The sequence below is a fragment of the Seriola dumerili genome, unplaced genomic scaffold, assembly GCF_002260705.1.
Source record: "Seriola dumerili isolate Sdu_G_001 unplaced genomic scaffold, Sdu_1.0 BDQW01000349.1, whole genome shotgun sequence".
NCBI classification, from domain to species: Eukaryota; Metazoa; Chordata; class Actinopteri; order Carangiformes; family Carangidae; genus Seriola; species Seriola dumerili.
Genome location: NW_019174604.1, coordinates 227,867 through 254,414, shown reverse-complemented (window position 1 = coordinate 254,414; position 26,548 = coordinate 227,867). Strand labels below are relative to the sequence as shown.

Here is a 26,548-nt window from a genome sequence, read left to right as displayed (position 1 = left end):
TGTCTTTGAGAACAACTGAACGCAGAACAAGACATTTACAGACACGTTGGAGCTAACTTTGATGAACTGAAAACACAATGACAAGTCAAATGTCCGACACATCGCTCTGACGTCATATCCGGATTAACAGGCAGGTCCCTCTGTGTGTCAATGACGTGGTAGCCACGCCCCAAAGCCACTCTGCTTTAACGTCTATTTTCTGTTAAATAGGACCATAATTTGAAAAATGAACATCATGTTGTGTTGAAGGAAACTTCAAACTAGAGACTCAGGGTCAGTAGGGTCATTTCCCCATAGAATTCAATACAGTCGGACTTTTTGCAGCCAGTGGAGTGGCGCCCTGATGGATATTCAATAGAATGCAAGTTTAAGGCACTTCCGCATTGGCTTCCTTTTCTAGACCCGGAGTCGATGTCCATTTTTATATACAGTCCATGGTTTTCCCACTTCCCATTTGAACCCAGCGCTGTGATTGGTCGAACTCTTCATCTTCTCTTACTCATCAGACTAGACTCTGCTGCCCCCTGCTGTTAGACTTGAGTACTGCCATATTATTAAAAAAAAAAAAGGTACAAAAACACACATACACAAGCAAGGAATAAAAATGTTTTCAGGTATAAAAACAAACTGATACAGAATCAATACAAACAGGCACAACAGTATGCTATAAAAAGATATAAAACAAGTCAATATAAAAAACAGTTCATAACACAAAACAAGATAAATTACAACAAGAATAATTTTTAAAAACAGTAACATAAGGTATAAATTCAGTGTGTGGCTTCTGTTAATCTGTTGACCTGTCAGCCAGCAACACAGCTTCCTTTACAGCCAATAGGAGCGCTGTGTCGCTGTGATGTAAGCACTGCTGTCATAAAGCAAGGCACCAAAGGAGAAAATGGTTGATTTTAGCTGTGACAGCTGTGAGGGGAAAACAGTGTCAACTGGAAATCCTGTGCTGCTTTTGAAATGGTCATGTTTTCACAATAAAAAGCAGGGATACAGTTACATGATTTATATGTGATTTAAGTTGATCAATATATCCACAAAAAAAAGCACATATCAATAATTTGTGTCATAAAAATAAAAAGACTTTAAATAAAACTGAAAATAGCTGCAGACACAAGTTACAAACGTGTCAAAAATGATTTACAAACTAATAAACTTTCCCTTCAATAATCCATGAACAGTTTACTTAACAATACACTCGGGTTGCTCCACATGTTTTTCAATGAAATTACTCTGTGAAGGTTTCTGTCATTTTTTCTAACCAGTATTTGGACTAAAAATAAAGTTTGCAAAAATGCAGATATGTTTCTGAATGTGTTAACAAAATAAAAGTCTTAATACAAAGTGTTCTTACTCTGGTTCATTTTTTTTTTTTTTTAAGAGATTAAAAATGACACTTCAATCACACGTGGTGTTTCCCTTTTTTTTTTTGATAGTGACCAAAGTTTCCTAACGAGGATCAGTAAAAGTTTCGTGAGGTCAAGCCGTCACCAGTTTTCCCAGTAGGAAGGAGAAAGACGCTCCCACAGCTAGACCCAGGACCAGGAAGAAGGTCATCAGAGAACCGGCCGTCTCACAGTCCTTGTACCGCACCAACCTGACGGACAGACACACACCATTACAACCAGCATAATGAATTTCAGCTGACCATCCAGACTGAGACGACTTCTGTCATCCTCAAGAATTATCATGTTAAAAAAACTAAACAAAGTGAGGACATTTTGAAACGCCCGTCTCATGAACACCACAGTATATCTGTATAACCAAACCACTGCAGCACACATGTAAACTATTATTTATTTAGTCATTTATTTAATCGTGTATCTGTTTATTATAATAGCAGCTTTAGGCCTCCACAGGTACTGTAATGTAAGGCACTGGCTAGCAAGAGGAAATAAAAGGAAAGTCAAGAGACGGATGTGGAGTCCTGAATGTTCTGAGCAGCGTTTGGTTCTGAACCACTGGTCTAAGATGCATTTATCACACTCAGCTGAGCTTTGAGCTCATTGCTAATGTTTCATTAGCAGGCAATGTTAGAATGACTCTAAAAAAAGCTGAGGCTGACAGGATTTCCCAGCATGCCTCCGTCCTGCCGAAGACTCACTGCGGAGCGTAGGCCATGCAGAGGCTCGCCAGGTAGCCGTTGGAGAAGGAGAACAGAGCCATGATGGTGACGAAGGCGCAGTCGTGAGTGAAGAGGACGGTGAGTCTGGGGTTCTCCACGTTACACAGCATGAGCAGAGGGATGAAGACCAGACGCGACAGCACGGCCACGGGAAACAGGCGGCTCTCCTTCGACGGCTGCAACATCAACAGTCGGAAGCAGTCGTTTAGAAATCAGAATCTTCTTTTGACAACATAGACTCAGCTTTATTTTTTTTTTTATGAATAAACCAACCAGCTGCAGACTCACCCACTGGACGAGAGACGGGGCGCTGCGACCCACCAGGTCCATGGCGTTGAAAACAATGAAGCAGCAAACACAGGTGAACACTTGTTCTGTTAGAGAGAGAGAGAGAGAGAGAGAGAGAGAGAGACAGAGAGAGAGACAGAGAGAGAGAGAGAGAGACAGAGAGAGAGAGAGAGAGAGAGAGAGAGAGAGTGAGTGACTAATATCACATCACTTTAATGAAGTTACTGTTTTTGATTTTCAAAACAAAGCTGACTGAGTTTTTAAACAAAGCAGCTGAACAGTTTGGTTTCTGTTTGTGAGCTACTGTCCTCTACTACATTTCCCATAAGCCCCCCCAAAAAATGGTGTCTAGTCTCACTCCAGGCTTCGTTGTCCTTGTAGACGGTCTGCACTCGGACTGTGATGACGGGAAACACCGACAGGGTGACGGCAAACACACACGTCACACACAGAGCCATCAACCAGATCTGCGACACACAGGAGGGTTTCATTAACCAGCCACAGCAACAACAGAGCAGCTGTTCTGGAAATCCTTGTCTGACGGACTGAAGCCCAGATCCACAAATATAGATTCATTCTCTTTAAATCAGTCAGGAGTCGTCATGAAGTTTCACCTTTTTGAAGACGGCGAGGACAGACGAGCGCTCCTGACTCTCCTCTGACTCACCCACGAACTTCCCTTTGGCTTCCAGATCTTTTTTCTCTTCAAAAAGAAAAGAACATGAACAAGTCAGTCTCTTCGTTTTATTTATTTAATTTAAATTGAATCTTTTGGCTGAAATCAGCTGACTGGAAACCGACCTGTGCTGCTGAGGAGTTCCTTCGACGTGTCCACTTTATCAGACTGACTCCTGTTCAGGTAAAAACGAGCAAACTCCTGCCGAGCAGAACAGATAAAAGATAAAACATGTGGAAAGTTTTGGTTCATTACTTCAAAGTTTAATTCCAAGTAGAATAAAATCTAATTTATAGAAAAGAAAAAGCTGTTAACTGGTAGTTTTAATATTTCAGCTGTGGAGGCCGAGTTAGCAGCTGCAGCAGCGACACGTTTATTTCCAAAAGACCAATTTAGGTTTATATTAAATTATACATCAGATTCACTCTGATCACTTCCTGTTGTTTAGATAGGTGTGTGTGCCGTGTCCTCACCAGGTGTGGCAGCAGCAGGTAGCAGAGCAGAGTCCCCAGGGTGGCCACACAGGGAGTGATGAAGTATCCCAGCGCTGCCGAGTTTCTGTCTGCGTTACCTGCAGGAGACGAGACGCCTCAGCTCCTTTTCATTCCCCACAGAATCCACACAGACACTCCCAGATGTTCAGAGTTAGTTTGCCTCTAAATGTAATTTAAATGCTATCTATTCATTTCCTGACACATTTAAGGTATTTAATTTAGTTATCCTGCCAGACCTGTTCTTTGTGTGCTTGTCTGAAAAAGTGTGTAAATCTGCAGAAGAGGATTAGGGCCGTTATTTATTTATCTTTTTATAATTCTGACTTCTTTCTCAGAATTCTGACTTTCTTAAAAAAAAAAAAAAAAAAAATCACATTATGATCTGAATTTTTCCCCCGAGAATTCGGACTCTCTAGAAAACATTATTATTATTTTTTATATGATTCTCATAATTCTGAGATTAAAGTTCACGTGTCCCTGATCTTCTCCCGTCACTGACTGTGTTCACTATTTAACCACACGTATCTTTAGAATGAAGAAGGATGCTGAAGGTTTGTTGAAATGTTTGTTGCAGCGGGGTGAGGTCGGGCTGGAACTCACTGAGGATGGAGCAGAGCATGGCGACGGCGGCGAAGATCCCGGCCAGACCCTGACCGCTCATGAACAGAGTGCTGTAACGAGGAGGGAACAGGCCGACCACGCCGAACAGACTGCTCTGCAGCACGGCGCCAAACACTGCACACGCAGAAACACATTCCTTATGATTAACATCATCATTATTGTAACAGACGCGGACCGTCATCAGAGGGGATCACACGATAATCTGTGTACGGACTCACTGTTGATGAACCAGACGGTTGCCATGGTGACAGAGAAGAAGGTGTCCGGCTGCATGTTGACCTCGACCAGAGCAGCAGTGAGGGAGAAGAGGAAGAAGATGATGATGAGGCTGAAGGCCACACGGACGCGCTCCTTCACCCTGCAGCGAGAAGACAGAAAGAAAAAACATATTCATCATCAACCAGAAACAAGTTTGTTCGTGTTTTATTGTTTAAATAAAGTTGTGATTAACTGACCACTGATACAGGAAAGAGTTGAGCAGCGTGAAGAGCAGCAGGGGCAGCTGGGAAAGCAAAGCCATCCAGCTGTCATAGTTGTAATCTTTAGTGGCGCCGCCTGACGTGGCGTTAGAGGTGGCGTTGGCAACCATGAGGCGTCCGTTAAAATACTTAAAGAGGAAGAAAAAGAAGAAAATAAAGTTTGATTTAAAAAACCAAAGTGTCTCCACAGGACGCACAAACACTTTCTTTCTGTGTAACATGAAGGTGAAGGCGTGGGCGGGAAACCTGGGAGGCCGTGATGAAGAAGTTCCACGGCAGCAGAGTTCCCAAACCGAGTAAGAAGATGATGAGGGCGACGGCATGGCCCCTGAGGAGGCAAAACACCTGAAGGTTTATATGAACTGTAGTTAGTTATTAAAGTGTTTTCTATTATTACTTTATTACAAAACATCCAACTCACCGGTCAGCAGGTGGACTCTGCTTCTCCTTGTTCCACATCCTGTTGTTTCTGCACAGAAGTCCAGACAAGGCTCTGTTGTTGATGTGTTTCTACAACATGTTGTACATGTAATAATATGAAAATAAACCTAAAGTCCATTTTATCACTGAGTCAGTGAAAAAATAAATAAGACAATAACAACAGGAACTGAGGAAACACCGAAGACTGGAAAACAAAGATAAAGATAGAGCGATAAAGATGAAATAATTAAATATTTAAAGAGAGGAGATGTTTGGAAGTGAGTCAAACCAGAAATACAGTGGAAATAAAACAAATAACCAGAAATAAAAGTAGGGTATTAAAAGGAAAACGATCCAGAAAATAAACATAGAATAAAATGACATGCCAATAAAACAGCTTCAAATGTATAAATAAACTGACGGATAAATAAAGAAAAAATCAATTAAAAGTTAGGTCTCCAGTTTGTTTTTGTTAAATATATACTGTGTGTGACATATGTGCTTCAGATGCAGTTTGACTTCATCTCTTCATCCCTTCAATTATTTGACCCGAGGAAACGCTGCTTTAAAAATCAAGTCATAACTCAAAAGATTCACATAAAATAAGCAGGTAATGTGAGCAACATCGATCTGCTGATGAAGACCATGATGTGCAGTAGAAAGCTCCTGGAAGAAGACGGTGGGTGGCCTTTGGATTAAGATTTGTTTTTGGTCACATCACGTCATGGTTTCTCCTGATGGACACGTTGTGTTTGAACACTTTTCAACTTTTGACTCTTGGTTTGGACTTTTGGTTTTATTTTGGAATTACTTCCCTTGTGTGTCTTGTTGTTATTTCACTTCCTGTCTTTGTCCTGCAGGGTTATTGTTTAGAGCCCATTAAACAGGGTCGCACAGTAAGGAAATACATTTACTTGGGTACAGTACTTGAGTATATTTTTCATGTATCTGTACTTTGCTTGAAACTTGTGACTTACTACATCTCTATGAAATACTCTTATTTCATTTTGAAAATGCTATAGACCAAACACTGTATTCAGTCCTAACGATGCTACGTTAGGTAAAGGTGAGGCAGAAGAGTCAGCACCAGATCTGAAGTCCATGTTTGACACATTTAGAAAAAAAAAAGATTCTTGTTTGAAATGTTTGCTGTAAAACGGCAATTTATTAATTGTTGATTCAATTGTGTTTTAATGGCTATTTCTATAAACCTTGTAGCATATTTATACAAGCTTTTTATTCTACATGTTCTACAAGGTCAGTGTATTCAGTAGCTTGTTTCAGTCAATAGGTTCTGTAAATACACTGTACTTTTAAAATCAAGTACTCTGTTACATTAACTCAAGTAAAAAATATGAATGAACAACTTTCACTTGTGTTGGAGTCATATTTGAGCAGGATCTGTACTTTCACTCAAGTATTGGAGCTGTGAACTTTGTCCACCTCTGCCTTTAAATTACTTTTAAGTTGTATTCAGGTGTATAAGCATACACCTGACATCACACCCATTTCTAAATGGGGAAACATGAAAAATAAAATAAATAAATAAAATGTTATTTAACCAGTGTAGGTTTCATTTCAGCTCGGTGTGAGTCTGTACTGTATCTATGGTGCTGTTCCTGTTCCAGCGCCGTCACATGTCGGACTTTCACTATTTCACTGTTATGACTCATCATCTTGCCTCATCTCCACATGGCAGAGCCAGGGCAGGAAAAGCTTCTTAAAACAGTGAAGGCAACATACGTTTGTTATTTAATGTATTAGATTCTATTTGTGTCATGAGTCAGTAACTATAACTGACTGAAGTAGAGCAGCAGCTTCTGAACTCAAAATGAAAGTCACAAAAATATATAAAATGTCAACACGTGGTCGCTGAGTTTGAATTGTAAATCAAATATATGTAATAACAGCAGCCTAACGGACTGTCCACCTGGCTACTAAAACTGTCAGTAACATTTAATTCACCTGGAATGTTTCATTTACGCGCCTTCTTTCGTTCGCGCGCCTAAACGTTGGACAGACTATCAAACTACAGAGAACACGGTCACGAAGGAAACGTGAAATAAACCCACTCGGAACTCCATTTTGAAAATCACCAGGTTTAGCAGTAATAGCGTAGTAGTAGTGATAAACACGAGGCAGGGAGAGCTCACCTGAGAGTCGAGGCGGGATTCCCGCGGTTCCAGCAGGTTGACCGGTGGTCAGCTTGAATGAATGAAACGCTGGCAGTGAGTTTGAGAGTCCCGCGCGCCCACAGTATGTAGTAACAGGAAGGCTGGAGAGGGGGCGGGGCTCCGCTGTAAACACAAAGCACGGCAGGGGTGCGTTCAAGGCCATGTGAAAAAAAACAACTGAAGTCACATGGATTCACATTCCTGAAAATAAACTCAGGACTGATGTGATATATATTTCTTTATCTTAAATTATTAAAATAATTAATCACTTAATATTAGGCTGAATTAAACACATGGACAATAGACTGATTTATTGATTGGTGACAAATAAAATACTGTTTTAGATTGATCATTAAAACAATTATTAACTAATATAGAAAAAAGTGTCCCTAACAACTTGAGTGGGTCTTCTGACATTATCTTTTATCTGTTGCACTCATAGTTTTCATCTCCTTTTCATCTCCTTTTATATATATATATATATCTACAGCTCTGGAATAAATTAAGAGACCACTACAAAATTATCAGTTTCTCTGATGTTACTATTTATAGGTATGTGTTTGAGTAAAATGAACAGTTTTGTTTTATTCTATCAACTACTGACAACATTTCTCCCAAATTCCAAATAAAAATATTTTCATTTAGAGCATTTACTTACAGAAGATGACAAATGGTTAAAATAACAAAAAAGATGCAGTGTTTTCAGACCTCAAATAATGCAAAGAAAACAAGTTCATATTTATTTATAAACAACGTAATACTAATGTTTTAACTTGGGAAGAGTTCAGAAGTCAATATTTGGTGGAATAACCCTGATTGTCAATCACAGCTTTCATGCGTCTTGGCATGCTCTCCACCAGTCTTTCACTTTGCTGTTGTGTGACTTTATGCCACTCCTGGCGCAAAGATTCAAGCAGCTCAGCTTTGTCCGATGGCTTGTGACCATCCATCTTCCTCTTGATCACATTCCAGAGGTTTTCAATGGGGTTCAGGTCTGGAGATTGGGCTGGCCATGACAGGGTCTTGATCTGGTGGTCCTTCATCCACACCTTGATTGACTTAGCTGTGTGGCATGGAGCATTGTCCTGCTGGAAAAAACAATCCTCAGAGTCGGGGAACATTGTCAGAGCAGAAGGAAGGAAGTTTTCTTCCAGGATAACCTTGTACGTGGCTTGATTCATGCGTCCTTCGCAAAGACAAATCTGCCCGAAAATTGGACTCATCAGAGAGGATGACCTTACTCCAGTACTCTATGGTCCAATCCATATGGTCTTTTGCAAACCTCAGCCTGGCTCTTCTTTGCTTCTCATTGATGAAGGGCTTTTTTCTAGCTGTACACGACTTGAGCCCTGCCCCTAGGAGCCTGTTTCGAACCGTTCTCACCGTGCACTTCACACCAGCTGCCACGTGCCATTCTCTTTGTAGGTCGCTTGATGTCATCCTATGGTTGCTGAGTGGCATGTGAATGAGTTGACGGTCATCCCAGTCAGTGGAGAGTCATTTTCATGCTCTGCCGGTCTGTAGCTTCGTTGTCCCCAATGTCTGCTGCTTGACCTTGCTCACTGTATCCCTCTTCTCTTCAACTCTTTTGGTATGGTCAATAGTTACTTTTTTGATTCCAATTACTTTTGAGGTACTACTAGCACTGTTTTTGGCATCTAGCTGGTCCTATTGCAAGAGGATAGTGATGACCACAGCAGTGGTTTTTATACTTTTCCTCATTAAATAAGATTTGGTTCAGGTGATCACCTAATCAGTACCTCATTAAGTAGAATGAGGTGTGCTTGTGTTGGAATTCAACAGACACTGGAATGGAATGGCTGTCATACATGTAAAATGTATGCAGTGGTCTCTTAATTTTTCCCAGAGCTGTATATATATACACACACTGTGATATGATCTGATCAATAGCTGCACATTATTAAGCTATAACTAAAAGATATTTAAAGTTCCATCGTTTGATTTTAATCCAGAAAGTTACAGAAATATATTTGCCACTGCTTAATAACACTGTTTTATCGTTTAGACGTGAACTAGTTAAGCTAGTTGGGCTAGTTAACTTAAAACGTTTAAACGCCTTGTCTAGAGGTCCAAAGGTCGAAATCAAACACAACGCTTTTTATCCTATGGTGATTCTCACAGTCTGGTCATAACCAAGCTAAAAGGATGAGCAAACAAGACATTGGCAGTTTAACATGACTATTTTTTACTTGTTCTTATAATATACTAATATCACCCAACTCCGAACATCAGTCAGTTTTTTAAACGCAAATGCTAAAGGTACTCGTTTTATTTTGAAAAGCTTAACGGAAGTAGGTACGGCTTTAACCGAAGGCTTGTCCAGACCAGGACAGCAGTTTAGTTGGACTCGGTGCAGAGAAGAAGCAAAACCTCACTGAGGTTTGACTCGATATAGTCATCTACCGATGAAAACTCGTTAAAACTACCGGTAGACTCTTTAAATAGCAAATACATTTTTCTGTTGAGAAGCCGTTAAACCGTCGGGAACCGGAACGGAGACATACGGGACATGAAAAGGCTTTAGGGCGAACAGTAACTTCAACTTCGGTAAGTTTGTTGTTTTAAAAAAGACAGTTTATCTTCATTCTCATTAACGTTACCGACCATAAAACGTGTTCCCCTAAAAAAAAACATGCTAAATAACATGATGGTAAGCTAACAGATGAACTTCTGTTTCAGTTCTTAACTTTTAACTGACCGAAATTCATACACGTCAACGTTAACTAGCTAACTGTTTTAACAGCGAGTTGTTTTACCATCGTTACCGGATATTTTTCATTCTTTATCTAATTTAAACATTCATAATTATATGTTTTAAAAGGCAAATAAGTTTGTTTTTTCCTCTCAAAAAAATCCCATAACACTCATGTACTTACATTAATGTTATGTGGTTTAACGCTGTATGTGATTGCCACTAAGTTTAAGATAATTTGTGGTATTTGCTATCTTTATATTTGGCATTATATTATTAGAACACTTAGATAAGTACCACTGTAATGTACCTATAGTGACTTTTAATGTGTCAGTCTATTGTTAAATGTTTTTCTTTCTTTTTTTTTTTTCGTTTTTCGTTTTTCTTGCTTCCCAACGTGTCACTATAATATATATATATATATATATATATATATATATAGTGATAGTGGGTTCTGAAGTAAGTTTAACTTTGCTAATTAGCCACTGTAGAGAGTATAAATGCTATATATAAAGTACATAATATATTATCCCAAAATACTCCTTGCTATTTACCAATTACAGGGTAATTATATGTTATCCCAAGTACTATCCCATTCAAGTGACTGGGAAAGTGGTCTCAGACTTTTGGACCCCTGTGTATATGTAGTATATTGTTCCTAAACAGGGCTCCAGCAGTGGTTGTGGATGACAGGCCGGTCTGTCCGGGTCTGTGTAGCCCAGCTGGCCTCTTTTGTTCTGGCCACACAAACTGATTAGCATGCACCATCCTACCAGAGCATCTGTCCCCGCAGACGCTGCTTTTGTTCCCCCGTTTAAAACTTGAAATTTGTCCCTTTTTTGTCCCAACTGTCCGCTCATATTAAAGGCTTATAGACACCGTTAACCCTCTTGTCCACACGCAATTGCTGACCTAGAACCTGGAGAAAGTTTCGCCTGGGTGGATTAAAGCAGAGCAGTGTGAACAGAAGTGATGGTCACAGTGGAAGCTGTCGGTCCTCTTTGAGAACAAGTATCACAATATAAATATATGGTTTCCTGTTTTTCATAGTGGAGATGGGACTACTTCTGCTAACACTAACCACAAAAAAGAGAAATATAACATTAACCCTCTGTGAAAAGAAGTACATAAACTATTCATAGAAATAGCCATCATAAATAATGTGCCTATTGTTAATAAGAAAAAATTAATCACAACATTCATCAGGATTTGAGTGGCATGTCCCCTTAGCATAAAAAAACACATGACCTAATATTTGGCAAAAATGAAAAATGTGAAATTACTAAAACCTAATTATAATGAGTTATTACAACGCTGATCTTTGTTAAAATCCTCCAGCACAGCTTTACATCTTTTCATTCAAAGATTGATGACTAACCAGCTGGTTGTTAATCTGATTATCCGCCCAAGTTTTGATCCTAACTCGTCTCAAGTAATCTATTTAAATTCAAATCGTTTACATGGTGCAACAATGGAACTGTTTCCTCAATCAGCTCATAATTGAATTATTAGTGTGTACGTAAGCACCCTTTAACCCCTTTAACCCCCTTCACCCAACACACACACACACACACACACACACACACACACACACTCCGCCTTGTTATAGAGGCAGTGTGATGTGTTTGACAGGCTGCTCACTGACACTTTGCAGCCGCACACTCTTTATCTCTGTCTGTTGCCATGGTGAACCGGGTTAGGTGTGTGTGAGTGTGTAGGCTGCTGATGGTGGTGGAGGGGTATTTCCTCTTCAGGGCTCATGTGAAAACACACTGGGCTTGTGTAGCCCTCTTTTGGTGAGCTGGTTTGTCAGTCACTACTGGAGATAACAAAGTCCTACAACAAGACACCTAAAGCTGGAATTACACTTGTTAGTGCTGCACGTTGGCGAGTTTGTATCTGGCGGTTTATTTTGTACTTTAGGTTGTAACAAATGGTGGTTAATAGTGACTGGCCACATGGCGACTAATCGCAGTACCCTTAAATAGTCTATTATCAGGCAATTGTTGTATTTTACTGATTGAAAAAAGTATGAATTAATTTGTCCTTTCCGTGCAGCCAGTTAGCGGTCCACGGCCCGGTGGTTGAGGACCACTGCTTTACAGTATGTCAGTTTCATAAGTTAAATAAGTAAATTAATAAACTTGTTAACTTGTGAAACATATGTGTAATCAAACGTTTCGTATGCTAATATGTTATAATGGTTTAAAAAAACTTACGCAGGTGATTCTGATTATTTTAGCTGTGAGATGACAGAGGTCTGATCAGCCAAAAATAGTTAGCGCATCTACTCAGGCTGCTAAGAGGTGAACAGTACCGGAGGACTGGATCTCTTTAGCAGGACAATATTACATATGGTGGGAAATATCGTGATATTCCATATTATCAGGCTTAAATGAAGCTTATTAATCTGCAGTTAGCTTTTATTTTTAGAGTCAACATTGCACTGAATAGATTTGATGAGAGATTAGAAAGGATTCAGATTTGATAAAATGCTGCTGAACCCCATCTCTGAGCATGACTATAGAACGATAAGAGTAGGAGCAGAACAGACAACGCAGTAAAAGAATTGTAAAAATATCAATAATGGCATCAGTGATGTTGAGACAGACTAGTCAAAACTAGGTCGTGGAGTGAACCTCATCTCCATGGAGCTCTGTGCTGTTCAGGCTGATTGGAAACCATGAGATCTGAGTCACAAGAGAAGGATAAAATCAGCTTTGAGCCGCAACGTGTGATTCACCTCCATGTCAGACCGTGCGGGCCGCTGTGTCGCCGTCACGAGAGGAAAGAGATGCACAACAGAGCGGTTGTTTCCAAGGAGTGAAGTCACTTTAGAAGTCATCCTCCTCATCTGGTGTCCGGTTACAGGCAGTGAATGGGTCTCTGTCCGCCTGCACTTCACTGGTCCTGTATTCACAGCCTTTGAAATAAACTCTGGTCATGATGGAGGGGCGAGGCCGGTCAGGGAGGTGCATCTCTTTTCATCATACATATGTGTTACTATAAATATCTTGAACTTTAACCCACTGAACCCACCAGATCTCCCACTTAACACTTCCAGCAGGGCTGAAGAGTTTAGAACAGGAAATCGGTTTTCAGTGACTGCTTAAAGGAGCTATTTGTAAGTTTTGCTATTGCTAACGTTTGCATTAACAGCTGTTTACTTACCAGTTTAATTAAACGAGTTCGACATCAAACCAGAGGTGGAAATCAACCCTTTTGTTTTGCTTCTGTTTCTATCACTTCTTTTTATCTACTGAAGATAGCATGCTAACCAGCTAGCCCCAGGCTGGTAGGATCACCTGGTCACTTTCTGATACCGAGTCACTGTAGCATCCAGTCTGTCCTGAAGAGTAAAAATTAAGCATCAACACTTGAAAACCAAAACCTGCAGTTCCTCTAATGACCCCTAGAGTCTGTCTACAACAGTGAGTCAATCCCCATGTTAAAACTCACCTCTTTGCCCATATTTGGATTAGCTGGGAGTTAGGGGCGGAGTCAGTCAAGATGGCAACGGTGGTGCAGCTCACTCTGAGCTTCAAAACCGTTCTTCAGAAACCTGTGGGTGACGTCACAGAGGCTACGTCCATCTTTATTTACAGCCTATGATCTAAACGCAATGATGGCCGAAACTGTTGGTAAGACTCGTAAGAAAACTGCTGTTAATGCTAACGCTGGGTATGTAGCTATAGCAAAACTTACAAATAGCTCTGATTAATTGTATTAATGATATTATTAGGAATTGTTGTTATACGCAGATGAGAAGAGCTGACAGAAGTGTGATGAAGATTAAATGACATTATTCTGCCTGATATTAAAAAGCAGCAGAAACTGTGAAATCAGACAGCTGTTGTGAGGCAGCAACAATCAGCTTTGGAACCTTCAGCTCTCTCGTTTCTCAAAACATGGTAACACAGCGGTGTGATTATCATCATCAACATCTCTTCATCGTTAAGCTGGTATATGCCACATCCTAACGTGTCTTACAGTTTCTTGTACAGTTTCCTGCTGCGATCTAAGGAACTCTTGATGTTGTTTTTTTCCTGTGACTCAAATCATTTTGATTTTATCTGGAGTCTCTGTGGAACCAGGCAACCAGCTGTAAACCAGCTTCACAGTCAATCTCATACCACAAGTGTTTTAAACCTTAAACCTGCTTAAACCTGCTATTCACCATGTTCAGTAACACAAAGCAAGCGTAACTCTTTTTCTCCATCTGAGTCCAGACTAATTTTATTTGGCTAATAAATTAATAAAAGCTAGTGTTTTCTTGACCATGTAACTGCATTAATATGAATTTGATTGTTAATAGCCTTCAAAATTTAGCATCAACATGGTCTCAAGAACCTGAATTTAAAACTTTAGGATTAGCTAAATATGAAGCTAATCTGTTTCGTCAGTGGGGAAAATGAATGTTTTGTATTAATTTTGCAAGAATCACAACATATATAATATTTCTCACCATGATGGGAACAGCTTGGGAAGGTTTTTCTCACCCGCGATTGATGCAAATTTCCACACAGCTCATATATTGTCACAGAAAAGGTGTAAATGAAGAAATGTCAGTGGCAGATTGACACAAAAGGAAATCTGATGGAAGCTCTTAATTATAGCAAACTGACAGATGTTGAAATCTGGTAGGAAGAAGTGATGGCGTTGTCAGTGTGATGGCTTTAGGACACAGCAAAACGAGGTTGAATTAAATTTTTGTTGTCATATTTATTTATGTCTCATACCTTGACATTATTTAAAGTTTCACAAAGCAACTTTGTGAGGAAAGTGTTGAAAAACCTGAAGTGAAGTAAGCAGTGTGAGGTGACGTCAGGAAACAGGAGCTCATAGTCGCTGCTGTTTAGGAGACAGTTTGGTTTTCACTTTTTTTAAGCCGGTGGTGAAAACGCCACCTGTGACAACACCTATGTCTGGACCTCCTCTGGTCAAATCCTGATTTTATAACTGTGACGTCGTCTGACAAAATCACCAAACACATAAACGAAAGACAAAGACTGAGCTGTGATTTCCGCTCTGACACAGATCACAGCCTCCGTCTGGATCCACAATAGATTAGTCTTTATTTACTTCAACTCCAGAACGTAAGAGACTTTTATTAGGCAGGTCTTTATGTCTAACTCCCTCTGTTTGATGGTCATAGTTGTTAGTACGAGGCCTTGTTCACAATGACCTCTCTCTCTCCTGCTCTCTCTGCTCAGCGTGTCTTATGTTCAGTTATTCCTCTGCCTCCTTTAGTAATAATGATACATGCAATCAAAGTAGTTTATTTGTTGTAATGGAGGCGAGGCTCAGTGTATTGGAAGCACTCCTCTTCTTCCCTGCAGTTCCTGAACAGCTGGGAAACCAGAGCGGCTCAGTTGATTGCGGCTCAGCACTCGACTGAGAAGTGGAGGAAATATGATCAGTCAGTCAGTCACATACGAGATTATAGAGCTAGCCCCGCTGCAGCAACACAGGGACATTGACTCTACAGAACAGTAAAACAACATTTTCATTTTCTCAACAGGCTCATTTATTCAGAGATATTCAAAAACCATTTTACTTCTCTGCCTCCTGTGGTACAGGTGAACTGCACACCTGTGAAGCTCCTCTGGTGTTTTCCTGACTTTATTGTTGCTCCTGCTCCTCGGTCAGAGAGGTCTGATCGTCCGTGCTGTGAGTTTTCTCAACAAACTTTAAAACCCTGAACAAACCCTAATAAATGAATAAATCAGCCTCATCAGAGCAGAGCTCGTTGTTACGACCTCTCACTTGCAGATTTGTGATGATGTTGCGTCCTCTCCAGCCTTTTGACATCAGAGCCCGGGCTCCTGAATGAATGCTCGGCTTGTGTTATTTTTTTCCTCATGGTACAAAGGATTATAACATCAGTCCCAGCGTGCTGCTAAGTGAGTCACCCCGTCACGGACGCAAATGACCCTGTTTTACACCTAACAACCCCACTCAGTGTACTTGGGTGAATACATATATTGTCTGCCACTGCTGCCCCCAGCTCCCAGCACAAAGACAGTGTGGGCGTATTGTAGTAATTCATGATGTAGCTTTGAAGCCTGCGTGTGTTTGTATGAATGTCTGAGGAGGGGTTTTAAATTTCAAATGAAATATTCAAAGTGAAACTTAAAAAACATGATTCACTTCTCACATATTTATCATTCCTCACCATCAGAAACTGTGTGTGTGAAGTTGCTAAACTGGTGTTGGTTGTGTGTGCAGGTGATGGAAACGCTCTGAGGGAGACAGCGGGAAAATCCTCACCCTTCATCCCTTCCTCAGAAAGACGCACAGATGTTTTCACTCGGACAGGAAAACATCTCCACCTCCCCCGCCTCCACCAAAGGACCGGTCAAATATGGAGAGCTCATTGTGCTGGGGTAAGATGTTCACTCACGAGGCTTGAGAAGACATCTGTCATTAAGAGCATCAGCTTTACAGTTTTGCTTTTATTATGTCTTAACGCCGGCGACAGTCAGAGCAGCAGCCATTTTGTTTTCAGGTTGTGTGTATATCTCAGTAACACCTTGACTGAACTCCTTCAAATATGGCAGAAAAATTCACTAGGACTCAAGGATGAACTGATTAGATTTTTAGTGGCTAAAGATCAAAGGTCAAAGGTAACGGTGACCTCACAAAACACGGTTTTGGTCTTGTGAACGTAACGCCTTGGTAAAAACATTCACCTGGACTTAAGGACAAACTGATTAGATTTTCGTGGTCAGAGGTCAAGGCTAGTGTGACCCCACAAAACACTTTTTAGCCATAACTCAAAACTTCACACAGAAATTTTCACACGAATGTTTAATATTTTCTCTGACTCATGATAAACAGGGGTGTAACCTGAAACTAGTCTGAGTGGCGGAGAGATACCACCATGATGAGGTGATTCTAGTTTAAGCCCCTCAAACATTTCACATAGCTGCTGACCACCAAATGGTCAAAGGTCACTATGACATCATAATGTTCTTCAAAAACACTTCTTATTCAACAATGTAACTCAGGAAGGAGAGATTGTGACCATGTTTCCTGTAACTTGGCTGGTTGGTTGAGGAAACAACCACAAGTTGGTGATTATAGTTTGATTAATTCTGCAGTTGGAATGAAAATCAACAGACGTGAAAACTTGCTGTAGATAAATAATCCACCACAGTGAGAGCTTAATCTGCTTCATCTTTCTGTGAGGAAACTTGTGTGGTAATTCAATTGTGAGAAAGGACTGTGTTTAAACTCATCGCGGTGCTTTCAGGGACTGTCACAATAATCAAGAATCAGCTTGCAGAAAAAGAAAAGCATCCAAAAGACGGAGAGTAACCAAACAAAGACAATAACCAACATGAGTTCGGTCGTTTCTCACATGTGAGAAGGTTTTGACGGTTGACTCTGAAATAGCAGATGATTGTTCTATGAATGCAACAGCCGCTGCTCATAAATACATAACTACATGATGATAGCTCAGCTTTGAATAGATAAAGCAACAAAGGGATAACTGCTGTGGAGCCGCCGTCTCACCACACTAATGTACAGAGCCAGTTCAGAATGAGTTGAGCTGCACATCCACTTTGTTTTAAGCTGCTGCTGTTTGTATTGTTGAAGTAAAACACGAGACAAGGTAAATTCTTTGTTATATGTTTAATGACATCTGGCCAGAATCTGCTCTTAATTTGGATTACATTGGTTACATAAAGATTACAGTTATGTGTGACATGTATTTGTGCATTTGCAGCGTCCCCTTCAGGGGAACAGCACCGTGCTTCAGTGAGAAATACAGTGAAACCTCGTGAGACCTCGAATTTCAGGTTGATGAGTTATTGCAAATTCTTTTCCAAATGACTTCTTTTGATGAAAATTGATTGCTGATTTGGTGTTTTTAAATAAATTATATAAAGATTATAGTTTTGTGACAGGCTAATAAAAGCCTATTAACCTCTTCTCAAGCGGGTTCACCTGGGTGAGTCGTGTGACCCAGGTGTGAATGAACCCTTTTCCGTTGTTGACTTAGCAGGTTTTTGACCAGTGGAAAAGGGGCTTGAGGCAGGCTGTTTCTGAGATGCTTGTGAAACGTAAGATTTATTGTTACAGCGCCACCTTCAGGTCCAAGAGTAGCTGATAGAATTTGTGACCCGCCCACTGATTTTGTTGAATTTTGCTCTTTTAGGGGAGAAAAATAATAAAAAGAAAAGGTTGTGATGCTGATCTGCTGCTCGCCTTGTCAACATGTAGAGGGAAGAAGATGGAAGGTTTATTTCTGTCAGGACACATTATCCACAGTTTAATGATTCGAGCTCAGATGAGTGTGATGTTTTTAAATACTGAAACTGACCTCAGTAGTTTGAAGCTTCTCTATGAGCCCAAAGTTCTTCGATATTAGACGCCGTACAAGAACTTTACTGATACAAAATTGTCTAAAATTGGAAAAATTTGTGTTTCGATCAGGAGTTTTATGATCAAACAAGATGCCAGCTTTTTGTACTTGACAGTTCCTGGTATCAGAAACATTGGACTCACGTTATGGTTGGTACCAGACAAGTACTGAGGTTTTATCCCGAGCCCTGCTGGTGGTCTGAGCATTCGATCTGATTGGATCGGATAAAACTGAACGTCTTTGTTTGTCTGACACGTTTAGATAAGAATTTGTCCACATAAATAAGATAAATCCCTTCAGCTGACCTCTGTGCCTTCCATCATTTATGTCCATGTTGAAACTCAATCCAGTAGTTTGGTTTGGCAGCAGGATGACTTAACGACTGCATCCGGTGAAGTGTGTTGAGAGACTGGGCCACAGTAACGAACACGGCTGACTGAAGGCCATTCAGTGTGGACACAGGAGAGAGGCTGTGGTTCAGGGAGGTCGGGGGACGTCAGGAAAGCTGTGGCCGCTGTGGCTTCAGACCTTTTGTTTGCTTTTGTATTACAGTGGCCACATGTGGATTCAAACAGTCTGAGAGAGTCTCCAACCGACAATTACTCTGGTCGTAAGGTTTAATTTTAAAGAGCCATGTAGTTAGTGAAAACAGAGGTTGTTCAGTGGGGTGGTCTGAGTTTGTCTAAGAAAGGAGGCGGCCGTTACTTTATCTGAAACACAGGAAGTTTGCATTATCCAGTGAAAAGAATGGCCCGACTCTGAACTGAACTCCAGTGTTTATTTGACCTGTGGCTGGCAGCAGTCTGGCTCTGAAGATAACCTCCAGCTAAACTGACTTTTCATGAACACTCAGCTCTCTGGATTCTCTGTTCACATGCTGCACAGCTCAGAATAGTGAGAATAATGCTCCTTCATGCTGTTTGGCAAATAAATGCAGGCGAGTTAAAGTTGTGTTTAAAAAGGCGTCCTGATGGCTCGGCTGGATAAACTGTAAACCAACATAACCACAACTTCCTGCTTTTGAATCAAACGCTTGTTGCTCGTCAGCTTTTTCTGTCCCACAGAGTTTCCCTGTAAAGAAACATGTGGGTTTTACACGTATTTGCCGTCTCACCTGCAGCTCAGAGATCAGCTCATGGTGCAGGCACGACTGATGAAGTGTAGAACGTGCGTAGAAACCGAAATGTGAAGAGGAGATTGTGGTTTTAGCTGCTGGAACGATTTGATGACTGAGCATTTGTCATTTCTGTATATTGATCTGTTGATAGTGTACTGCTGAACATAGTGAGGTGTTTAGGAAGCAAAACACAAAGTCAGGACCTGGACTTGACTGAGGACCTGTTGGTCTTGACTCGTGACTTCACGGCCAAGACGTGAGACTTCCTTGTGACTTGCAAAAGCAATGAGTTTGTCCCACTTCTGGGAGGTTTTTTGTTTTGTTTTTGTCTTTAAGGAGCAGAACTGTGAACCCGGAGAAGTGTGTTGAGAAACTCCACCACAGTAAAGAAAGCAGCTGACTTCCTGACTGAGGCCACAAGACTCAAGAGAGAGGAAAGCAGTAGCTGCCGTGGTTTCTGACCTTTTGTTTGCTTCACATTATTGTCTCCAGACGTAAAAAAACGAAGCTGCCTGGGACCTTAGACTGTGTCAGCCCCCACATCAGCACTGTGCCACTGCAGGGTGACATGACATGAGTTTGAAGAAGGTTCAGTTTAAGGAGCGTGTGGATCTTCTCTTACCGTCATTTTACAGACATTTCTCACGGTGTGTGTTCAGGTGTAACGGCTCTCTGCCCAACGGCGACAAGGGGAGGAGGAAGAGCCGCTTCGCTCTGTGCCGCAGAAACAAAGCCAACGGTGTGAAGCCCAGCACCGTCCACACGTCCTGCACGCCGCAGGCCGCCAAGGTGAGGCGCCAACGCACCCGTTGAAGTGGCTCATTCCTCCCAAAAACTCTTGAAAAATGATCAAATTAATGTTCGACTATCAAACAGACTTGAGCCGATATTCCATAATATTATACACTGCAGTATTTGGGCTGGACTGTATTGAGATAATAAATAATAGTTTAATGTATAGTATAGTATAATGACTGGAGGCCTGGAAACACTGAGGTGAACGTTATTGATCAGTTCTGTTTCTGCAGTGAAATGAGAATAAAATATGATCCCAGTTTAAAGGGATTTAGTTGTTAGAGGTTGTGCGTTTGATCCCGGAGTCGTCCTGTAGCAGAACATCTCTCCCTGTGTTTCTTCTTCAGGCCGTCAGCAACAAGGAGCAGCACAGTATATCATACACTCTGTCCCGGGCGCAGACGGTGGTGGTGGAGTACAACCACGACAGCAACACAGACATGTTCCAGGTCTGTATCATGTCAAATCATCCTCTTTTACTTTGTCCTTATCAACAAATTATTAAAGAAGAATATCAATAACTCGAGATCTACCTTTTCAGTCTGGCTTTTAATTGATTTTTTATTTAATTTATTCATCTTTCTATGTATTTATATATTTCAAGCTGTTTTACTGATGTGTCCTTTTATTCTATGATTACTTTCCTTTTAGTGCCCTACCTTTATTTCTGGTTTCACTCACTCTAATACATCTCCTCTGTTTTAGTGTTTTATTATTTTATCTTTATCCTTATCTTTGTTTTCCAGTCTGTTGTCACTGTCATTGGTCATTTATTGTTCTGTGTGTGTGTGTGTGTGTGTGTGTGTGTGTGTGTGTGTGTGTGTGTGTGTGTGTGTGTGTGTGTGTGTGTGTGTGGTGTGTGACAGATCGGGCGCTCCACAGAGAATCCCATTGACTTTGTGGTGACGGACATGGTTCCTGGGGGTCAGGGTCCCGCCGACAGTCAGACGATCCAGAGCACAATTTCACGCTTCGCCTGCCGCATCATCTGCCAGAGAAACCCGCCGTACTCCGCTCGGATCTACGCTGCGGGCTTCGACTCCTCCAAGAACATCTTCCTCGGGGTAGGGTGACCTGACCGCCGCCGCCACCGCCGCTGCTGCTCGTCACACAGACGTTGTTGTTCTTGTTCTTTGTGGAGAAACGTGAACTCTTTTCTTCTTCACAGGAGAAGGCAGCCAAGTGGAGGATGCAGGACGGCCAGATGGACGGACTGACCACCAACGGCGTCCTGGTGATGCACCCGCGCCACGGCTTCAGCCAGGACTCCAAACCCGGCCTGTGGAGGGAAATCTCCGTCTGCGGCAACGTCTTCACACTGCGGGAGACCAGATCGTCCCAGCAGAGAGGCAAGATGGTGGGTCACACACACACACACACACACACACACACACACACACGAGCAGCTGAAACAGCAGAGGTAATACGTGGATGACGGAGAACACCATAGACCTCCATCAGCTGTTCAGTGACACAGTCAGTCTAAGTGGGTCAGTGCACAGGTGTCATCCACCTGTCCTCACCACCTTCCCTCCTATCAGAGTCAAAGAGACACTGATGAGCAGCTCTTCTTCTGTGGTTTTCATTTTCACTCAGTTACTGATGTTTATTCCACATTAAACCCACAGAGAGAGAGCTGAGGTTTTATTTGGTATTTGTGTGTGTGTGTGTGTGTGTGTGTGTGTGTGTGTGTGATCCAGCTCATTGTTTGGGGGAAATGGACGCAACATGAAACCAGTTGGAGGTGGAAATGTAAATTCATTAAACAGCAATGACGGTAAATAAGTTAATAAAGGTGCAATCAAGGTGAGAGGGGAACTCAAAGAGGGGAACTGGGCCTTTCTGCCACTTTCTAAACTAAAAATGAAATGAAAGAAGCGTCTGCTCTATTACTAAAAACAAAAGAACCACAGGAAGCAGCAGCAGCTCTGTTCCTAGTGAAACAACCGCAAATCAGCTCGTCTCTAACTAACTCTCTAACCGGCCCCGACAGCCTCAACAAGTTGCTCTCAAAGTTCCAGACAGCAGGAGGTGGACGACTGGCCGGACCGGCCTTTACACTCCTCCTTCCCAGAATGTGGAAAGGCAGGAACTTCAGAAAGTGAAGCTCCAACCAATCCCAACGCAGGGTTCATGCAGCCCGCTCTGCATACTGGTCAACAGGAAACAGCAACATGAACTTTATAACCTTTACAAAGTGTGTTCTCATCACAGGAGTGTTGTGTTTAATGACTTCATTCAAAATCACATTAAAATGTAAAATAGTGAGAGATTTTCAGATCCAATACGTTGGAGCAGGTATCAGTCAGTTGTGCGTCACTGATTTCCTCCGGCTGAAGCTGCTGCTGTAAAACCAGAGGTGGTGAAACGACACTGACTAATGTTACCGGAGGTTTCTCCAGATTTCAACCTGTTCAGCAGAGAGTGAGATCACTGCCGTCCAACAGACGCAGGGAGCTGGTGTCGGTGTGGCAGGAGGAAAGCTGCTGAGTCACTGGTCTACAGGTGCAGCTCACTCGTCCGGACTGGGAGGGTGAAGTAACAGACTGAGGCCTGGGGACTGTGTCGTCGTATCACGCCTTCTTTCCTTTATGAAGAAAATGATAAAAGAAATCATCAGAACCCGTCATGATGTTTGTGGTTCTACGTGTAGAACAGGTTCTATTTAACTTTATTAAAACTCAGGAGTTCAAATTCTGATAAATATCAGGAAGCTCGTTTATCTCAAACTGTTTCACTGATGAGAGATTGTGCTGAGCTGCTACAGGAAGTGACATCATCACTCTGACCCTCTAAATGTAAACAGTGCAGACACACGTTGTGGTGTCATTGACCTTCATCCTTCTGCCCATCTCTTCTTCAGGTGTCCTCCGAGTCTAACGAGCTGGTGGACGGCTCGCTCATCGACCTGTGCGGGACCACGCTGCTGTGGCGGACCGCCGAGGGCCTGGCGCACACTCCCACCGTCAAACACCTGGAGGCGCTGCGGCAGGAGCTGAACGCCGGGCGGCCGCAGTGTCCCGTGGGCTTCAACACGCTGGCCTTCCCCAGCCTGCGCCGCAAAGACGTCCTCGACGAGAAGCAGCCCTGGGCGTACATGCGCTGCGGCCACGTGCACGGCTACCACGGCTGGGGGGGGCGCCGCGACCCCGAGGTAGAGGCGGAGTGTCAGGAAAGAGAGTGCCCCATGTGCCGGGCCCGGGGCCCCTACGTGCCGCTGTGGCTGGGCTGCGAGGCGGCCTTCTATGTGGACGCGGAGCCCCCCACCCACGCCTTCGCGCCCTGCGGTCACGTCTGCTCGGAGAAGACGACGGCGTACTGGAGTCAGATCCTGCTGCCGCACGGCACGCACGCCTTCCACGCCGCCTGCCCGTTCTGCATCCAGCCGCTGAACGGAGACGCCGGCTGCGTCAGACTCATCTTCCAAAGCCCGCTGGACTAGAGACTGACGCCTTCACCAGCAGACGTCTGGACACAACCACGTGTTTTTAGTTTTAGATTTTTCGTAATTTAATTTTGATAATAAACTTAATTTAACTTAATTTTACAGATAAAAACATTTATTGAGGTGATTTCTGCTCTTTTTTGAACATCATGTGATTCAGGCGGCGTCGCCACCTCTGGACACAGCTGCAGAAAAACTGCCTGGTTAAACTGATGATGTTTGATTTGCCTACAACTTTCTTATTTATTCTTTACGACGGAGTATTAGGGCCTCACCCTGGGAAAACATCTGAGAATAAAATCATAATATTACAAGAATAAAGTTGTAATTTCAGGTTCTTTGTGACTCAAATTATGGTTTTATTCTCATTATGACTTTTTTTCTTGTAATATTCCGACTTTATTCTTCAGATTCTTTTTTTTCCTTAACGTGTCCCTAATCCTCCGTCGTAATTCTTTGCGTGTAACGTCTCTTTTTGTTAAACCAGTGCAGCCTTGAACAGCTCCTCATGGAGTCCAGCGCTCGTGTCCCAGTTTGTAGATTTGGAAGCTGTTTGTCTGTATCTGAACTTCTGAAATCAAGTGACCTTCCTCAGTCACGTCGTTGCCTGTGAAGACACATTAACTGTATTTTAATGATCTTAATATATCATAGCTTTATATCATAACTTAAGGAAACTATATCTGGGAAACTTTAGCAGTTGCTGTCCTGTGACTTGAAACATCTAGAATGAACATTTGTAATGTTGGGGTTTTTTTTTTTCCACCAAAATAAAAGTCTCCTACTGACATGACTGTAAACCACCTGGTTGTCACAGGAGGAACGAACACTGTGGTATTAGATGATGCATCAACTCCAAAGTGCTCTTAAAGGAATATTTCACCCCAAAATGAAAACTCACATTTACACAGAAAATATATGTAAACTCAAAAATAAAACTCCAGACCAGATTACCGTGAGGTTATGGAGATGAATACAGACTTCTCCTCTAGCGCCACCATGAGGCCAAACCTCATATCACCATGGTGATGAGAAATACAGAAATTTATCTGGTAGTTTCCTTCAAATTTCCCGCTCCCGAGATGATGAACAGTTTAGAGTTTAATGACCTTGTTTAAGTAGCTCTATTTCTAATTCTGAAACCATTAGTTTGTTGACTTCCGCTCTCCTTGGAGCTGTGAGCAGAGAAGCATCTGTTCGGACAGCTGACGTGAGGCCAAAGCAGCCAGCGTTGGTTAATAAGTAAATTTTGGGGTGGACTATGTCCTTCAGTCAAACCAGTAAAACCTCAGCTGCTCTCAGATGCATCAGAAACCTGCAGGAGGAGAACTGTAGAACTGAAAGTGTCAACAAAACAAACCAACAGCTGATGATGAGTTCACTGACCCACACTGACTCATCTCATGTTTCATAATGAAAGTGTCTTTGTGTTTTTTTCACCATTCCTATGTTTTGTGTTGCAGTGAGAGCTGTGCCGTCGCACTGCAAACATTTTGTACCAGCCGCAAATAATAAAAGTAAAAGCGTACCGCTGATATTTGGCTCTGTCTCTGTTAATGTGGATTTATAGCTGTAAACAGGCTCCTGCAATTTACCTGCAGTGTGGCTGATAATTTTATGTCCTTTAAACAAAATCAAAAATATTATTTTACCAGCATCTCTCACAGAGAACGTCTAGTCTGACAAAATAATCTTAACTCAGTGAGTCGCCCAAACTGTTAGTGTTTGAAATGTGTGAACTGTTATAAAATATTGTGATTTTTATTTCAGAATCAGAATCTGGTTTGTTGCCAAGTAGGTTTTCAACATACAGGAAATTTGCTTTGGTGTTTTTGTGCATCACAACAAACATAGTAAGAAGAAAAGAAATATAAACAAAGATAAAACAGGTCAGATAGATTAAATAGACATAGAAAAATGTAACAATAAATTCAAATATTTACAATAAAAATGTGAAGAAATATTACACAACAATATAAATTACAAAATATATTAATGAATGAATGAATTATTCATGTTATGTTTTTTTGTATGTATTTTCAATTCAGATCTTTATTGTCCTAAAAGAAGAAATCCCTTCTGCAAAATAGAAACATAAAAACAGAAACACAATATGACAATAAACCCGTTTGTTGACAAACATACAGTTCATCTGGTACCAGCACCGTGCCTGAGGGTTTTTAATGTGTGTTAATAAAAAAATGAAGGTAATTTGACAAAACACATCTTCAAAAACAAAGGAGCAACAGATATAAACGAACACACGAAATAACACAACTATGACACAACTAATAAAAAAAAATAATTACAATTGTCAGATAATTAAGTTTTAAAATCTCCAAAGGGTAAAAAGGAAAATAAAGAAAATCTAAGGTTATGTAGTGCTGAAGTAATGTTGGGCAGCCTGATAGTACAGAATATCTCCATAATCCAGCGCAGACTGTTTTACACTTTGAAATGGACTTTAATTGTTCATTTTAATTTCATTAATTAATTTTAATTGTCAATCAATTAATTACAGTACAGTACTTTAATTGTTGTGTTCTCTTGTATCTTCTCTGTATTTAATTCCAGTGTGTGATTAAGAGCTGATGGTTGGAGCGGAGCCGGAAGTGGACGTTGAAGCACTGAGTGTGATGATTCATGTTATTGAGTGTAAACAGAAGTGGACCGAGGACAGAGGGACAGAGGGACAGACAGGCTTTTACCGGGTGGTGACTGCAGAGTGGCCGGTGACGGCTGCGGTCAGCAGGTGGCAGCAGCGATCTTTGTACCGAGCACCCACCGCCGCCGCTCCGTTCCCCGCCTCCCCTATCCCGGA

The 26,548-nt window shown here is 41.6% G+C and overlaps 2 protein-coding genes across 3 annotated transcripts; one reads left to right on the top strand and one right to left on the bottom strand.

Annotated features, from left to right (window-relative positions):
* Window positions 1-1,362: 1,362 nt before the first annotated feature.
* Window positions 1,363-7,354, bottom strand: LOC111232950 (equilibrative nucleoside transporter 2-like). Its single transcript, XM_022760660.1, has 13 exons — window positions 7,266-7,354; window positions 5,114-5,161; window positions 4,939-5,020; window positions 4,669-4,820; window positions 4,432-4,571; window positions 4,193-4,327; window positions 3,572-3,669; window positions 3,224-3,299; window positions 3,037-3,125; window positions 2,781-2,889; window positions 2,423-2,508; window positions 2,114-2,310; window positions 1,363-1,606 (listed from the first exon to the last, which is right to left on the bottom strand). The coding sequence occupies exons 2-13, from the start codon at window positions 5,149-5,151 to the stop codon at window positions 1,489-1,491; spliced, it is 1,320 nt and encodes a 439-aa protein (XP_022616381.1). The 5' UTR covers window positions 5,152-5,161; window positions 7,266-7,354; the 3' UTR covers window positions 1,363-1,488.
* A 2,316-nt stretch (window positions 7,355-9,670) lies between these two features.
* LOC111232929 (E3 ubiquitin-protein ligase pellino homolog 1-like) lies at window positions 9,671-25,250 on the top strand. Of its 2 annotated transcripts, none has more exons than XM_022760636.1 (7): window positions 9,671-9,854; window positions 16,228-16,385; window positions 20,147-20,276; window positions 20,630-20,731; window positions 21,149-21,346; window positions 21,451-21,639; window positions 23,146-25,250. In XM_022760636.1, exons 2-7 carry the CDS (start codon window positions 16,300-16,302, stop codon window positions 23,722-23,724), a joined length of 1,284 nt encoding a protein of 427 aa, XP_022616357.1. In that variant the 5' UTR covers window positions 9,671-9,854; window positions 16,228-16,299; the 3' UTR covers window positions 23,725-25,250. The 2 variants fall into 2 exon arrangements, with proteins under 2 accessions (XP_022616357.1, XP_022616358.1); XM_022760637.1 differs by lacking the exon at window positions 9,671-9,854 and adding an exon at window positions 15,602-15,669.
* The last annotated feature ends 1,298 nt before the right edge of the window (window positions 25,251-26,548 follow it).

What these genes read in the sequence shown, in the direction of transcription:
- LOC111232950 (XM_022760660.1), bottom strand. Translation starts at nt 5,151, where the DNA reads ATGTGGAACAAGGAGAAGCAGAGTCCACCTGCTGACCG. An exon ending in GGAACTCCTCAGCAGCACAG is followed by an intron (nt 3,126 to 3,223) that starts GTCGGTTTCCAG and finishes TTCTTTTTGAAG; the next exon opens with AGAAAAAAGATCTGGAAGCC. An exon ending in TCCTCGCCGTCTTCAAAAAG is followed by an intron (nt 2,890 to 3,036) that starts GTGAAACTTCAT and finishes TGTGTGTCGCAG; the next exon opens with ATCTGGTTGATGGCTCTGTG.
- LOC111232929 (XM_022760636.1), top strand. Translation starts at nt 16,300, where the DNA reads ATGTTTTCACTCGGACAGGAAAACATCTCCACCTCCCCCGCCTCCACC. An exon ending in GGAGAGCTCATTGTGCTGGG is followed by an intron (nt 16,386 to 20,146) that starts GTAAGATGTTCA and finishes GTGTGTGTTCAG; the next exon opens with GTGTAACGGCTCTCTGCCCA. An exon ending in CCAAGAACATCTTCCTCGGG is followed by an intron (nt 21,347 to 21,450) that starts GTAGGGTGACCT and finishes TCTTCTTCACAG; the next exon opens with GAGAAGGCAGCCAAGTGGAG.